We start from the raw sequence: 15,509 nt of genomic DNA on the forward strand, positions 1-15,509 counted from the left end.
GTTTCAAATGAAAGTGGAAGGGTGGTGACCTTCATATCTTTTTAGCATCTCCATTTAGAAAAAACAGCTTGATTAAAACAAGTTCCTCTCGATACTGGATTATATATACAGAATGTCAAAAAGTAACGATAAATCTTTCGCACAGGAGCAGAATGGACTAAATTGAGAAGAAAAGTCCTCTACCATTTTGCAATTTCCGTAATAATTAAAATTGCCGACAATTAGTCTTCAATTTTATACTCAACTTTACAGAAAAACTGTAAGAGAAAATTGTTTATTTTCTTCTCATACAGCTCTAAAAAATTTTTTTAAATTTTTTCAGAATTTTTTAATACTGTATTTTCTCATGTTGGTAAAAATACGAAAATACAGTACTAAAAAGTTGATAAAAAATTCTAAAGAAATTCTTAGAGCTCAAAATTATTGATGATCAATTTTCAACAACTTTTAGTAATTTATATCTTGCTTAACTATTGCAAAAATTATAAAATGGTAGAGGACTTTTTTTCTCGTTTAATCGATTCTACTCCTATGCGAAAAATTTATTATTACTTTTGGAACATCTTGTATATAATTCACATTGAATTATTTAAGCATTAAAGATCTAACTTCGACTAAAGATTTCTAGTTTATCGATGTTAATATATGTCTCTTTAAAATTCTCAATGAATTTGTCTCCTCTATGAATTTGTATGTTTACAAATTTATGTAGAGAAGATGGTGGTATATAATGACCCCTCCATTTATATTTTATATAATAACTTGATTAATAATCAAAATTTAAATTTAAAACTCGATTACATTCAAAATGTTATACAATCGATTTTAAACTCAAATTCACGAAACATTTACATAGGACATTATTTATAAAAATGTGGCAACACTGCATTAATAATTCGAAGAAAAACTGGGATGATAATTTGGGCTCTTACAAAACTGGTTTTGTTTAAAAAAAACACAGAGTTTGATTATAAAATTAACAAAAAAGTAAAAATATTATCAAGTTTTAAGACATGACAGTATATATGAATACATCTAATACGATAAAAAACGCCGTCACGATCAAAGTTAGATGTTTCGAATAATAAAAAAGTAAAACATTTAAAATATATGCAAATAAATGTATATACATACACATAACTTCTGCATATAAACTGCTCAGTATTAAAAATCTTAAAAATACTTAAAAGATCTATTTAATATAAATTATAGATTAACAGTAAAGCTACAATCGATTATCAAATAATTATTTTGATATGAAATCCTCAAAAAAAAACCGTGAGTAATTAATATGTGTAGAGGACCACATTAGCAAAACGCCATGCTATTATTTAAATTTGCATAACTCAAAATATATACAATCAAATAAAATATTAAATAAAATATTAAATAGTAAACAACACACTCAAATATACATATATTCGTATATCGATAATACGCTCAAGTTTAAGAAAAATGTGAAAGTAGATGTAATTAAATGCTAAAATATACCTTAGAAATATTTCGAAACGTTTCGAAATATTTAAAAATAAAAATACGTTATTAATAAATACTGACTATTGAATATTGGCATATTACCGTCATAATGTAACGGCGAGCTATTGATCAAATAATTATATGAGTAATCATTAGGATTCGCTATAAATGCACATTCTATAAACTGTGCATCTGTCAAGTATCGAATGTATTATTATTACAAATATTCCATATTACAAATACAAATACAAATTTCCATATGCCTCGGTAGATGAATTAATAAGATGTCCGGAAAATGAAGGAAATCCATATTCGAATCTTAGCTGAAATAATATTCTTTGCAATAAGATCTTTGCAGTGTTTTAAGATGTTTATTCGCATTGTTTAATTAATGATCAATGTAATTTGTGATATTATTTCCAGCTTCAGTTTATGATTGCGTTTCAAATAAACTGAATCAGTATGTAGTTTATAAAACTAAGAAATAATGTAATTCAAATTTGCGAAACGTTATCAAATACTAAGATCTGATTTGATCAAAAATTATTTGATTTATTCTTGTCAATTTAAATTTTTCTTACAAATATAAACAAATAAGCTAGTCGTATGTGATAAATTTTAATAACACATCAACTGAGTACATCAACTAGTATTCTATAAAAAAAAAAACAGGATTTAGCAGACTTAAACAAATATTAATGCTTTTTTGTTTATGAATGAGAGAAATACTTTATAAAATGTTTAATGGAACATGCATGTTTTCGTGACATGCTTTTATGCGATTTAAATGTTTATCACAGTCATAAGGCATGTATATTACGCGAGTTGCTTATCTGTGTAATTATATGTTGTAATAGACAATGCAAAACAAATCATGGCGCTGTAAGATCTAATTATGTAATTATTGTTAAAGAGAATCGTTTTAACCGTGACAGTTGACACTATATTGAATTAATTTCATATGGTAAAATTGCGCCACTTGCAATTACGCGCGCACAGACTCACATTATCTCGAGGCGGATTGCCCCATTGCAACAAAGTGCACCTATTGAACTGTGTTTGTTCCAGTTCGCTGTTCGCAAAGTATGCTGTCCATAACCTGTCGCGTTGGATCATTTCAAATGACGTGACGAAATTTTTCATCGATTGCCCCGAAGGTGTCGCCAAATGCCTATCATTCTAAATCGCGAACGATTAATAAATAGAAATCATCGGACAAAGATACAGATCGATCGAAGATCGATTTTTTGTTAAGAAATATTAATTAAGGATTTTCATTCGAGAAAGTGCTAAAGATGATTGCATGTATAAATTAAACGTGGATTATCAAGCTGATATATACATAATATCTCTGCCGCCGTCATTAGATATTCTACAGTAAACCATTTCTGATTATTAATGAATACGGGACGATATCGGGATCGTGTTTTTTTCTTTTTTTTACGATCCTGACATTCTAGAGCATGGTGATTTATTTGAGAGACTCTTAAGAAAGATCGAATGATCTTAGAAGTTCTGCGGCATCAGACTAAAGATTTCTGTATAATCTAGATTTATCCCAGACAATCACATAAGTGATTGACTATAAATTCTCATAATGTAAATTAACGTGATATTACAAATTGCAAGCGTAAAACATCATGCTCATCAATCGTAATGAACAGAATGTTTAGAATAATAATGACTCTATTCAGCTCTATTTTTTGTAATATAATATATTTAATGCAAGTTAGAATATACTAATATTCTGCTATTTAATTGAGCGTTGAACGTGCTCACAACGTATCGCTTAATTTAACGTTTCTCCAGAGCGGTAAATTGTGTTCTAGTTACTGCGAATTATTCAGCAACGTATGTCTATCACAAAAGCAACATCAGGTTTTTATGGTCGATAGCCACTAACATTAATCAAGCTTAGCTGTTAATCACACGTCGTGTCAACGACCTCTAATAACGAGGATGAAAGTGATTCCCATTTTGATTTTATATGTGAAACGGTAGCATGATGTAAGCTCAATTTTAACTCGATAGAAATATGACCTAATTCTATTGACTGACGTTTACGCCTAATTATTTGCACTTGCGAAAAGGAAATTGCATCGAAATGGAAATCACATGCAATTTCTTTTGATTTATTATATGATTGATTACACAATTAAAAATTGAAATAAAAATAATTTAAATAAATATTTAAAATTATTAAAATAATTTAAAAATATGTATGTATAGAAAAATATGTTTGTATAGAAAACAAATTTTTTATAATATTGTGTTAAATGTTTTATTTAACGTTCTTTTATAAGAACTTTATTGAAGTAATTGATGAAACGAAATCTATTAAGTATTGCGTAATGTAAATGAGTGCGTCTGTATGCTATTTGTCTGCCATGCTTTAGCAAAGCATTGAGGGTCAACTAACGACCTCGAGTCTACGAAAAGTTTCACTTTCTTTGGTGATAGAAAGTGTCTATGGCCTTCGGCGCTATCTTGCAATCCTCAGCTGACTGCTGGACTTTGCATATTTATATATTTTTGCAAACTAATAGAATACTAGAAAATTATTTTATATCCTTATATACTTTTTTCTACTACTTTTACAAATTAATTTAGTTATTTCTTTCTTACTTCTTTCTTTTTTTAAATTATTTTGTTTTATATATATATATATATATACAAAAAGCGAAGTAGTAAAGATTTTATTCGAAAAAAAGCGGATCTTGCTGTTTATTTTACAGTTTCCAATTTGTATTTGATTATTATAATTCGTACGCTGATATTTAATTCATTGCTACATTCAATTTCCTAAAAGTTGCTGCTTCATCGTAAGCTGAGTTCATGATTTTTGATCATTTGTCAGTGTTACAATATAATATTTAACGAAGAAGCATGCCAGCCTTGAGCTCTTTGACACTGCCGGAAGAAAATGATCTTCCGTATAATCCTGGAAGGATTATATGGATAGGTCAGATAAAGTGAAACGTGCTTTCACTTGAAACAGCAATCGAGAGAATTAATGCGACACGATCTTTCGACAAAACGAAAGCTTAACAAAATTAAAGACAATAGTAGATTTCTCTTTTTCTAGAATCACGACTTTTTTCACTCGTTAATTGTGATGGGCTTGTAAAATATGTCTCAAGTTCGAGAGTGCTTATCTTTTTTTATTTATATATACTAAAAAATGTATTAAATTTTAATAAATATTTATTTAAATATAGTTTTAAGTAAATTTACTAAATGAAAACGTATTTTTTTATTCAATTGAGAATCATTAATTTATTAATTTTAATCATCAATTTGTTATTGAGTAAATATCTATTTAATGTAAATCTTTACTTATTAGTAATATTTAAAAAAGTGAGAGAAAGATGTATTAAGATTTAATAAATTGTTCTCAGTGTATTATTAGATTATGCAATTAAAACAAAATATATCTTGATAACGAAAGTTTCTACAAGATTATAATATGTACATATACATCAATAAAAAAAAAATTATTTAAGTATAAAAATTATTTAAGTATAAAATAAATAACGAAGAATTATTTTATTTAAAAAATTATTAAACAGCTAACGAATTATATATTATATTTGGAGTATTCGCATCTTCCTGTTTATGTCTTCCAAATATATGTTAATGATATACGTAATATTCAGGAAACGAACAGGCTGATTAAGAATTTTCACTTCCGTTGATATAACGACTTCGATCTTGGCTCGGACCTTGCGTTTTATAATTTACATGCAATCATTATTGAAGTGAAATCGTTGAATGCAGACGCATCGATTAGCAGAATCTGCGCGATTATTGCATGATGCAAGTATGATCCTATGCAGAATAAAAAAAAATGTTGCGAAACTTCTATTGGAAGTGTGTCGGCTTTAGAAACCTTGATTTGGAAGTTGATTTGAGAGACAAAAGCCGAATTTTAAATGTAATGAGCAAAAAAATTTTAGTATCACATACAAAGACTTTCACTAGCTATTTCGAAAAAAGTCAAGTGTCGATTTGTTACTAGCAGCAAGCAATTAAAATGTTGTTTATGCAATATTACGAGCACAGGTTCGCATCTTGGTTGCATTATATGCTATATACTATTAGTAAATGTCACGAACCATTAAAGCTATTATGTGCCGCACGTGCATGATTGTCAAACGATATTTCCTCATATATAAAAATCGTTGAATTGTTAAAGAGATGTAAAGTAGAGTGAAGAAAACAAAGTGAACAAATGGGAGCATAAAATACTTTGCATGAATTACGTAAACTTGTCCATCTATAATAACATTTGATCTGTCGGTTATATTTTAAAGACGATAAAGACGGAGCTAGGAAATGATAGGAGAGAAAGAGTAGACAATTTTAGAGAAACCGTGCTCTGTCGTAAAACGTTTCGTTGAAAGTGTCTCGGATTATGCAAATTATTGGTTTCTCGATAGGTTTTTTTATGAGAATGAGTAAAATTCTGAAGACCAATGCTTTCGCGAAACTGGTCTCCTGTGCAATGTGGAGTTCGAATCGCTTACAGGAATCGTTAAATTATTGTCTCGGTTATGATTAATAGCCATGTCAACAATGTGAAAGAGATGCAAGTACAAACTATGAATATGACTACCTAATAAAAATAAATTGTTAATAATCGTTTAGAAATAATCACATAATACGTAATTCATCGTTTATCCAGAACATATCATATATCCGGGATAGATATATTTAATGCTTATCGGCTTGTCGTAAAGTTTGCCTGTATAATCTCGCTATATAATAGCATTTATCATTTCATACAGTCTAATTTTTTCTCCATTAGCTATACGTTGCTTAATCAAATATTACAAGGAGTCAAATATTGTAGAAAAAGTTATCGATACTGACATAAATTTTCTAAATAGACATTTCCTTATTTCTCAGAAACTGTTGCATTCTATTATTAATAATAGAAAAATATGATTTGTTTAAAGAAGTAAAAACTCATAATTTATATATATTTTTATGACTTGTTTCTATACAAGCAAAAAACGAATTCTACAAATGCAAAATTCTTACAATTTTCTTTTTGAAGTTATAGTGGCTATTATTTATCATTTTATTTATTATTATTATTCATTTTATTATAGAGCGTTTTATGTTTATAGTTTCTTAAATCAATTTTATTTATATATTTTTTCTCTTATTTTATTATATTTATAATACGATTATAAATATAAAATCAGGACTCAAACTGACGTATCTGTCTGTAAGATAAACCATGAGCTAACTTAATCTTTATAGTGTTGTATTATAGTGTCAAATAGCCCTATCGGAACTGTGTGGAATTGTGTATTTGTGACAAAAAAAAAACAAAACTGTTGTGTAACATTTTGCAGAACGGTATATAAATGAACAAAAAAGATTTTATATCAAAGTGAAAAAATTCCAGAGAGAAAATCTTATATATCTTCACTTAATCACTTGTATGTATTTTTACAGATGATTCCTGTGAAAGAATAAGAATATGTGACATGTTACTATCTGCTGTTCTTTAATTTTGGAGCTCATTTTTATTTATATACGTTATTCATTATTATTTATATACGAAAAAGTTAATTGTTGCAAAATTGTAAACAATATATTATAAAAACTACTATGTTATCTAATGATAGAAGACACTTTCTAGTTTTATTTATATTTCTAAAATTTTATTTTTAGTTTTTGATTAAGAAATATTGTTCAAAAACGAAATATGTCGGTATCGATGACTTTTCTGTATACGGATTTCGCCTAATTTTTAAACTTACTCCCCCCCCCCCCTCCTAATTCATCAGCAAGTAACATAATTCATTTAATTAAAAATTCCAAAACTTTCAATACAAATTTTTCGCTGCTGCTCAAATATTACGTCATACCTATGAATTAGTGGGGGTAAATATTAAAATATATTTAAAGTTACTTACTTAAATTAGATAAAATTTGTGTGTATTACTATATTACTTGACTCTTCCTTTGTTAATCCTATATGATATCATAAAATTTAGATATGTAGAAAAAGAAATTGTAAGATTGCTTCTTTTTGTCCCTTTCTTTCGGATATTCAGCTCTTGATTCAGACATTTGCGTAGACCCGGATATGCAATATTACAGATCTAGGTAATTCGTAAGTATCGCTTGTATATGCAAGCAATAAGTTTTTAAGTGCTCTTTTATAGCCTTTACAGATACCTTGTACATGTTCCGAATGAAATAAATATAGTCTCTTTAAACGTATAAAACAAGTACCATTTCCTTCTCAATAAATATAAAATATTACGATTACATCGTTGCTGTATTTTCTAATTGAATGCATTTTAAATTAAATTAAAACGAAATTAAATCTAAATCTTTTTGTATTAATAATTATTAATAAAAGTTGTAAAAAATAATTGCAAAAAATTTTGATTGAATAATTATAACTTATAATCGATATTCTTACAATATTCTATCGTCAAAAGTATAAGCGACAATTTATTCACGCTTCTTGCGTGGAATTACAGTTTATCCATAAGCTTGTTTACAGAAACAACAATTTAAACAAAAATGAAAGTTTGAACGATGATGTTACACCTGTCCTTGCGCGGTTAGATTATCCCGTAATAATTACATAAAAAGTGTTACTCACATAATTTCAATTGTAATGAGTTTGTTGTTGCAAAATGACTGAATGAGGATTTATCAGAGAGGTCATAAACCGATTCTATGACCGTGACATCAGTTGAACAAAGCCTTTTCAAAGAGACTGTATAAGAAAAATTAAGGAATAATATTAATAATATTTACAGTCAAAATACTGTCCATTACAAAAGTAATCATTTAAGAATCGATAAGTAATAAATTGCAGGCAAAATATGTAATTTAAATTTTCTTTATTGGCTGCCGCAAAACTTGTCTTCGCGTGAATGACACGTAAGGTGAGTTCGTAGATGGAGGTATAGCGTAAGAAGGTCTGGATGATGGCGGTGAATAAGGCGGATTTGTGGATGGACCATACGTGGGTTTTTCCGGTTCCTCTGACGACTGTGAAGAACTGGCTGACAGACCAGCGCTAGAGCTCGACGATGTGCCGGACAAATTTGCGCTGGAAGTCGCCGACGTAGCCGACAATTTCAAGAAAGCGCCGAGGACTTCTTTCAGCGGTCCAGTTAGATCGCTACCACTCGGAGCTTCCTGCAAAGCAGATTAAAGAAATCTCAAATATCTGAGAGAAAAATTGCGAAAATGCTATTTTTTTGCACAAGCACAATAAAAAATAAAAATAAGAAACACTGTTTTTAATTTCAATTCAAAATTTTTTCGCAATTATTCAACGAGAGTTTACAAATTAAATTTATAATTATCTTAAATCCAAAATATTGTACGCGTATAGATATGTAAGAGGAAAATTGCTTACAGGTTTGCCGTAAGAATTGTAACCATCATAAGTTGTGGACGCGTGGGATGTGTCTCTGTTACCACTGTAACTGTTTTGACCATACCCAGCGTTACCATATTGATTGTAACCATAACTTTTGTGACTTTTGGAACCTGTGCTAGCACCAGCGAGCACGCCTGTCACAATCGAGCTTACTAGAGATTTCACATCCGATTCACTTGCTGAAGCGGCGCTTTCCTGAAATTTGAAAATAATAAAATAGCATTAATTTAGTTTTGTAAAACAGAAAAAGAAGAGATTAATCGAGATTACTTTAATTACTTTATTCTTCTTAAGTTTTATCAAATTTTTGTGTTATTAGTATTTCTTTTATGTATATTATCTATATTTATTTGTTAACTTATATTCGATACTTTCATTTTTAAATATAATCTCTAATTTGCAAACTTATTGTAATTAGCTTCTAATTTTTAGTTTTTTATATGAATTTAAAAATTAATTTCAAGACAATATTATTGCTGTCTTATACTTCATTTGTTTTGCATTGTTTGTACAGTGTCATAAATTATATTCACATACTTTTTAATTAATGCACATTGATAAAGTTATTAATATTATTATTATTATTAATAAAAATTATTAAATAATTATATAGAGAACAATTTTATGATGCATACTTTACTTAGTTTAGCGGTAATACCAGCGATAAGACCTGACAACACTGATTGCCCATATGGACCTTGTGGCTAAAATCAAATAGATAATACAAAACATTAAGGCGATAACAAAACATTAATACAGAATTGCATTTGCAATATATTATGTATAAATATACATAAAAATTAAAAAAGCTTACCTTGCTTAAAGGTTCACCCGATGCTGCGAATACGGATGCCGATCCTTGTACGCCTTCGGGCTAAAAATCAAGTGAATATTAAAAAAAGTTATGTATTAATAGTATTAGTCTAATTGAAAATAAACTTTAATAGCAATATTAAACTGTTAATAGCAATATTAAAAAAACAAATAACTTTTTATTAAAATAAGAGCATATCTATTTTATTAATATACTGTTATTGAATTTACAAAATTATTTCTAATTAAACTGCTGTTAATCCTGTTAATACAACGTCATTTCTTTCCGTATACTATTCGTTTATATCTGCTTTTATATTCGCATAATAATCATGATAAAACTCACAATTTTTCTTTCTATTCATATTCTACATATCTACAAAGTTAGAAAATTTATGTTAGTTGTTGTTAAATTTAATACATTTTATGTGTCCTAAATTTTTTTTCACTATCTACTTCAATTTTTGTGCTAATTTAACGTAAAATAAATATGGCAGAAAATAATACAAACGTTATGTAAAAGTTAACACAAAACATATAAAACTTCGACACAAGTTGGAAACAAATTGTGTGTTTTTTCAATAAAATTAACATTTATATATTAAATTAATACGTATTTACTTTTTATTCATTTACAGAATTTATGTTTTAAAACTATATTATTATTTAATTTATTCACATAAATCATAAATTGTATTAGTTTAACACTAAGAAATGTTAAATATCAATTCAACACAAAATATTTAAATAACTAAATATTTAAATAACTAAATATTTAAATAATAAAAAAATCACATTATATTAATTTAACACTTTATATGTTAAAAATTCAAAAAAAATGTTAAGGATCAGTTTTAATACAAATACAGAATGTTTTTTATTGTATATAATTTTATAAAATTCTTACGCCACTACTGCTACGACTCAGCGGACCGATCAAGGGGCCTGAAAGAGGTCCGCTCAATGGCGCTATCAATTGTATAATAGGTCCTAAAATAGCTCCAGAATCGCTACCTTGTCCTTCTGGGCCCTGAAGAGATTGTTTTAATGTTTAGTGTATAGATTTTAGAAAGTATTATTCAAACAAATTTACCTCACTGAGCTTTTGGGAGAGTGGCAGTAGGACTGCTGGAATATCAACTCCGCCCTCCTCCTCTGGCTAGAAGACAAAGCATATTTTATCATTATATAATTAAATCTCTAAGAATTTAAAAAGAACAGAAAAAAGCATTTTAATCTTACATCAGAAAGTCCTTCGAGAAGAGGAATTGCACCTTGAAGCACCTCTGCTATATCAACATCCGACTCCGGCTAAAAATAATCATTGTTTTTTTATACTGATTTTATCTTTAATATGGTATTGATATCATAGAATGTTGTACAGTCAGAATATAGAACACGAATATAAAAAAGTTATAAATGTTTTAATCGTAATTATTAATGTGTACAAATTCGTGTTTTCTTACATCACTAAGTTCTTCGAGAATTGGCGCAGCTAATGGTAATAATTCGATCAGAGCTTGTATAGATCCACCCTCTTCTTCTTCATCTTCATCTTCTTCTTGTGCTTCTGTTTGCGGTCCATCATTATCATCATTATTGTTTTCAATATCATCGTTCTCGTTGTCATTATTTCCATTATCGCCATTTCTAACACCGTTCCCATTATCGTCATTTTCATCATCATCCTCCTATGTAACATTATAATATTTAACATTATAATATTTATAGAATGCGTGTTTTTGTAAATAAAAAATTGTAAATAAATAAAAAATTATGAACTGCATACGCTCAGTTGCTGCGTTTGAAACGTTTCATTGTGTCTCCCACGATTAGGCGGCGTCTAAAATAAACAATTACGTTTAATTATACGTTTTGAGGCTTCCATGGGTTCATGAAAGTTATGCAGTTTATTATCTCCATGTCTTAATACATCGTTAAATGTCAAGGTTTCATGAACATTACAGTTTACTTTATCGGGGCAAGAAGTTACTTGATATTTTATAATATCAAGTTGTTTTTCGCACAGTGAAATCAGATTCCACCATGAATTGAACTACAATGTTCACGAAACGTTGGCATTTAATGATGTGATATAAGATACGAAGATAACCTGTAAATCACGTAACTTCTTTAAATTATGTTTAATTAATTAGCAACGTTCTTCTCAAATAAATAAATTTACATCAGTTATTTTGTAAGCGTGCGACAGGCAAGATATAAATGTAATTATTCATAATACTGTTGCTATTATATTACAAAAAGTCACAATCATTAATTTAGCATGTGAGTATTGCATTCTTATTGACTGCAATCAAGGCCACGCATTCTATCTATTTCGTCACTAAATCTATTTAATTATAAAAAAGATTGAACAAGAGAGAATTCATCGTTGGCCCTCATTTGTGTAATAGGTCATAATGGATCACCAACATGACACTTTTTATGCATATTTATAAGTTAGAACGTGTCCTCGTAGGTTGAAAATATTACGGCCAATGAAATTGATTGTAAATTTCACAACTTTTATTTATAGTTATCGTCGTTCTCTTCTTTATTTATATCTTTTTAATATTGAGTTTACAGTAATTTTAAATTTTACAATTATTGTTTTATTTCTGTTTATTATTTCTATTTTTCCCGTATAAAAACAATTATCTAAATTTATACAAGTTAACTTAAAATATAAAAAAAAATGTTTAATATAAGAGACGTATAAATAATAAAATTAAAAGTACTATCTTAAAATTAAAATCGCAATAAATAAATAAAATAAGAATATTTTAAGAATTGTTTATCTCTTAAATAAAGATAAAAAACAAATTTTTTTTCTTTCAAGAATTTTCTGTTTGCATGTTATTTTCATTTCAGTTTTTTATAATGCTTTCGTAAAAATCATTGCGACAAATTCGACTTTTTATAATTATTACATGACTACTTTTTTTTAATTCAGCGACATTTTTAATTTTTCTTTTTAAATACAAATTTATTTCACACGGAGCATCTTTTATGTCATAATATTCGCCTAATAAATGCATAAATTATTTAAATTTATTTAAATTAATATTAGATTTATGTGCATTCAAAATTATACTACTTGCGATTATCTACTCACCTCCTCGAAGGCTACTTGTATCTTCTGTGTGTTTGTTCCTTTCAAGATAGAAAGTACAGGTTTTGCGATATTAATCTCAGTGCTATTTTTCGGCAATTTCCGCAGAATACCCAACATCCTCAGCAAATCTCCAAGTATTGCCGACTGTCGCTTTACAGACGATTTCTGCTTATTCGTACTTTTTATTTTCTTTTGATTTTGCCTTTTTTGCTCATTTATATTCTGCTGTTTCTGTTCTTCTTTCTGTTTCCCCTTTTTTACTTTTCCTTCTGTTTTTGTTTCACTCGTTTCTGTGACGAAATCATTGAAGACGATATTTAATCGTTCAGAATTGTTCGTAAATGTATAGTCATTTTCGAAGTATGGCAGAAATTCGTTCGGAAAATCTCTAATTGCAATGTAATCTTTCGGTTGCATCTTCGGAATCATTGTAGCTATTGGAAGTTCTTTAGCGATTGTAATTACTGCTTGGAAGGGAAAAGTCAACAGAGGTACACCTATATTATGCGACAAATTCAACCCAGTTAATCCATTATTCACAACAGTCGGCAGTGTCTGTTGTAACTCATTATTATGGATATGAAGATTCAAGGAATTTCTCGTAGTTTGAAGTTTCGCCGGCTCCTCGAAGTCAGAAATATTCTTATCGATAGCGTTCTGATATGATTGAGCGATATTGATTGGCGATAATGGAAGATACGTGTTGGCGGGTGGCTGTAAGAAAGCATTAAAATTCCCAAAGGTATCAATTTCACTTTGCTGAAAAGGATTGCCGATGTTAAAGTCCACGTATTGTCCAAAATCAGTTGGCCCATTAATATTCGAAGTAGAAAGACTTGACGGATTCTGTGAATTGGACGATGTCGTTTGCATCGCTCCTATGGGCAAAGGATAAGCGGCCACTTTGTCATCCGGTCTTTGGAGAGGAGGCTCTTTAAGTCTTCGCGCCGGATAATTCACGCCCTGTCGTTTCTCATTTAGAGATGTCTTCTTCATTATCTCCTTTGATTTCGAACCCAAATTGCTCGTAAACGGGAGCCGCGTCTCAACTGATGGTGAGTTCTTGAAGATAGACGGTAAATTTATCTTCGATGCCATCAAACTCATTACATACTTAGACCAAGCTACTAAATCTTCTTTTGAAGTGATTTTAAGAGGTAGCTGGATCTCCAAGATTTTTGGGAAAGCCGAGAAACCTTGTTCATTTTGGAACTGCGAGTTTCTTTGAGATTTCAAAGGCGCCGAGGATGCAAGGTTAAATATTATCAAAATCAGAATGCCGTTCGAACGAGATAGTATCCTCGATAACATGAGAAACATCTTGAAAATCAATGTTTCTACTTTGAAAGTTGTATTTCGTTCGAAAAGTTTTAAAGATTTAAATACAATTGGATTGATGATTGTGATATCATGATTTTCAATAAAAATTAACGTCACATTTTCTTTCTTATATTTCTTGCATTCTTAACAAATTTTATCGATTCGCCTAACAAACTTGATAATACAAACTTTGAAATAACGTAAATAAATTAATAAAAAAAATAAGTAAAGAAGAAATTTTTTGTCAAAATTAATCCTGGTTACTCTTCTTTTGCATTATTTGAACACCTTGATGTGCGAGGTAATGTTGAGGAACCCACAGCAAGAAGACAGCTACAGTCCAGGATGTTTGACGGTTATAAATGCAATTGAATTAAGTTATGTAATTTCAATATAATGGTGCACTTATATTCTCGATCACACTTCACTCACTATCATGAGCAGGCCTATTATTTACAAATAATAACTTATATGTCAGATTAATTAATATAAATTATTTATTTGATTTTACTGAAAAAAAAACTAGACGCTCGTCATTCTTAAAAGAAAAAGCTCATAGGACACGAGAATCGTACTTGAGGAACTGGACAGTTGAATAGGAAAATGGTTGCTTTATAGGCTGTGCCTAATCAGAGGTCTGTTTTTTCCCTGGTCGCGGAAGTATGCACTTTTTCCATGCACCATCGGGATATCGATTCCGCTAATCATAGTACGTCGGATCGGGGGCGGTCACGCTTACTTCCGTCGTTGCGTTTCTACCGACGAGGTAGAAACGTCTTCCTCTCTCCATTTGAATAATTACGTGCGCTAGCGGGGAAATATGTAATGCGAAACGTATGTGATGACAGGCCAGAGTGACTTTCGTAAGGGATGCGAAGTGCCTAATCTTGTAAGAACGCGTGGCAATTTTGTAACGTTGTAAATGGCGAAATTACTTATTTAGAGTAGATAGAGATAGGCATTACGTTAGATGATAACGTAGATGACGAGTGATCGTACATTGGACATTGATTACTGCGTGATTAAGCGATTGCGCGTTGAAACGAGTTTATGAGTTCACCGTTTATGCATCCTTTTCTTCCGGGTGCAGCAACCTCATCAATATCAAATGTTATTTCATAATACTTAACTTCATTAAACCAATTGTTAAACTAGATATAACTTCAGACTAGTCATTTACTAATTTGTATCGTTAGCAATTGTATTATGCACTGAGAGAAAAATTTCTGGTATTTATGACTTTAACTGCAAGATAAAATAATTATAATTAAAAGCTCCATCTTTATAGTTATTATTGCTATAATAATAATTATAGTTAAAATTCTATATATTCTTTAGTATATTAAAATAATAAAAATAATA

General features: G+C 29.3%; 1 protein-coding gene across 1 annotated transcript; it reads right to left on the reverse strand.

Annotated features, from left to right (window-relative positions):
- Positions 1 to 8,340: 8,340 nt before the first annotated feature.
- On the reverse strand, positions 8,341 to 14,147 carry LOC108692254 (protein SPT2 homolog). Its single transcript, XM_018200424.1, has 10 exons — positions 12,828 to 14,147; positions 11,502 to 11,555; positions 11,179 to 11,403; positions 10,955 to 11,023; positions 10,806 to 10,871; positions 10,620 to 10,742; positions 9,714 to 9,773; positions 9,535 to 9,603; positions 8,876 to 9,094; positions 8,341 to 8,652 (listed from the first exon to the last, which is right to left on the reverse strand). Exons 1-10 carry the CDS (start codon positions 14,145 to 14,147, stop codon positions 8,341 to 8,343), a joined length of 2,517 nt encoding a protein of 838 aa, XP_018055913.1.
- Between the last annotated feature and the right edge of the window lie 1,362 nt (positions 14,148 to 15,509).

This window comes from Atta colombica, unplaced genomic scaffold (genome assembly GCF_001594045.1).
Source record: "Atta colombica isolate Treedump-2 unplaced genomic scaffold, Acol1.0 scaffold68, whole genome shotgun sequence".
Taxonomy (NCBI): Eukaryota; Metazoa; Arthropoda; class Insecta; order Hymenoptera; family Formicidae; genus Atta; species Atta colombica.

Bases quoted from the DNA above. Each gene is read 5' to 3' on its own strand.
- LOC108692254 (XM_018200424.1), bottom strand. From the start codon at position 14,147: ATGTTTCTCATGTTATCGAGGATACTATCTCGTTCGAACGGCATTCTG. The intron at 10,872-10,954 runs GTAAGATTAAAA...TTTGTCTTCTAG, and splicing joins TTCTCGAAGGACTTTCTGAT to CCAGAGGAGGAGGGCGGAGT. The intron at 9,095-9,534 runs GTATGCATCATA...TTCAAATTTCAG, and splicing joins TTACCGCTAAACTAAGTAAA to GAAAGCGCCGCTTCAGCAAG.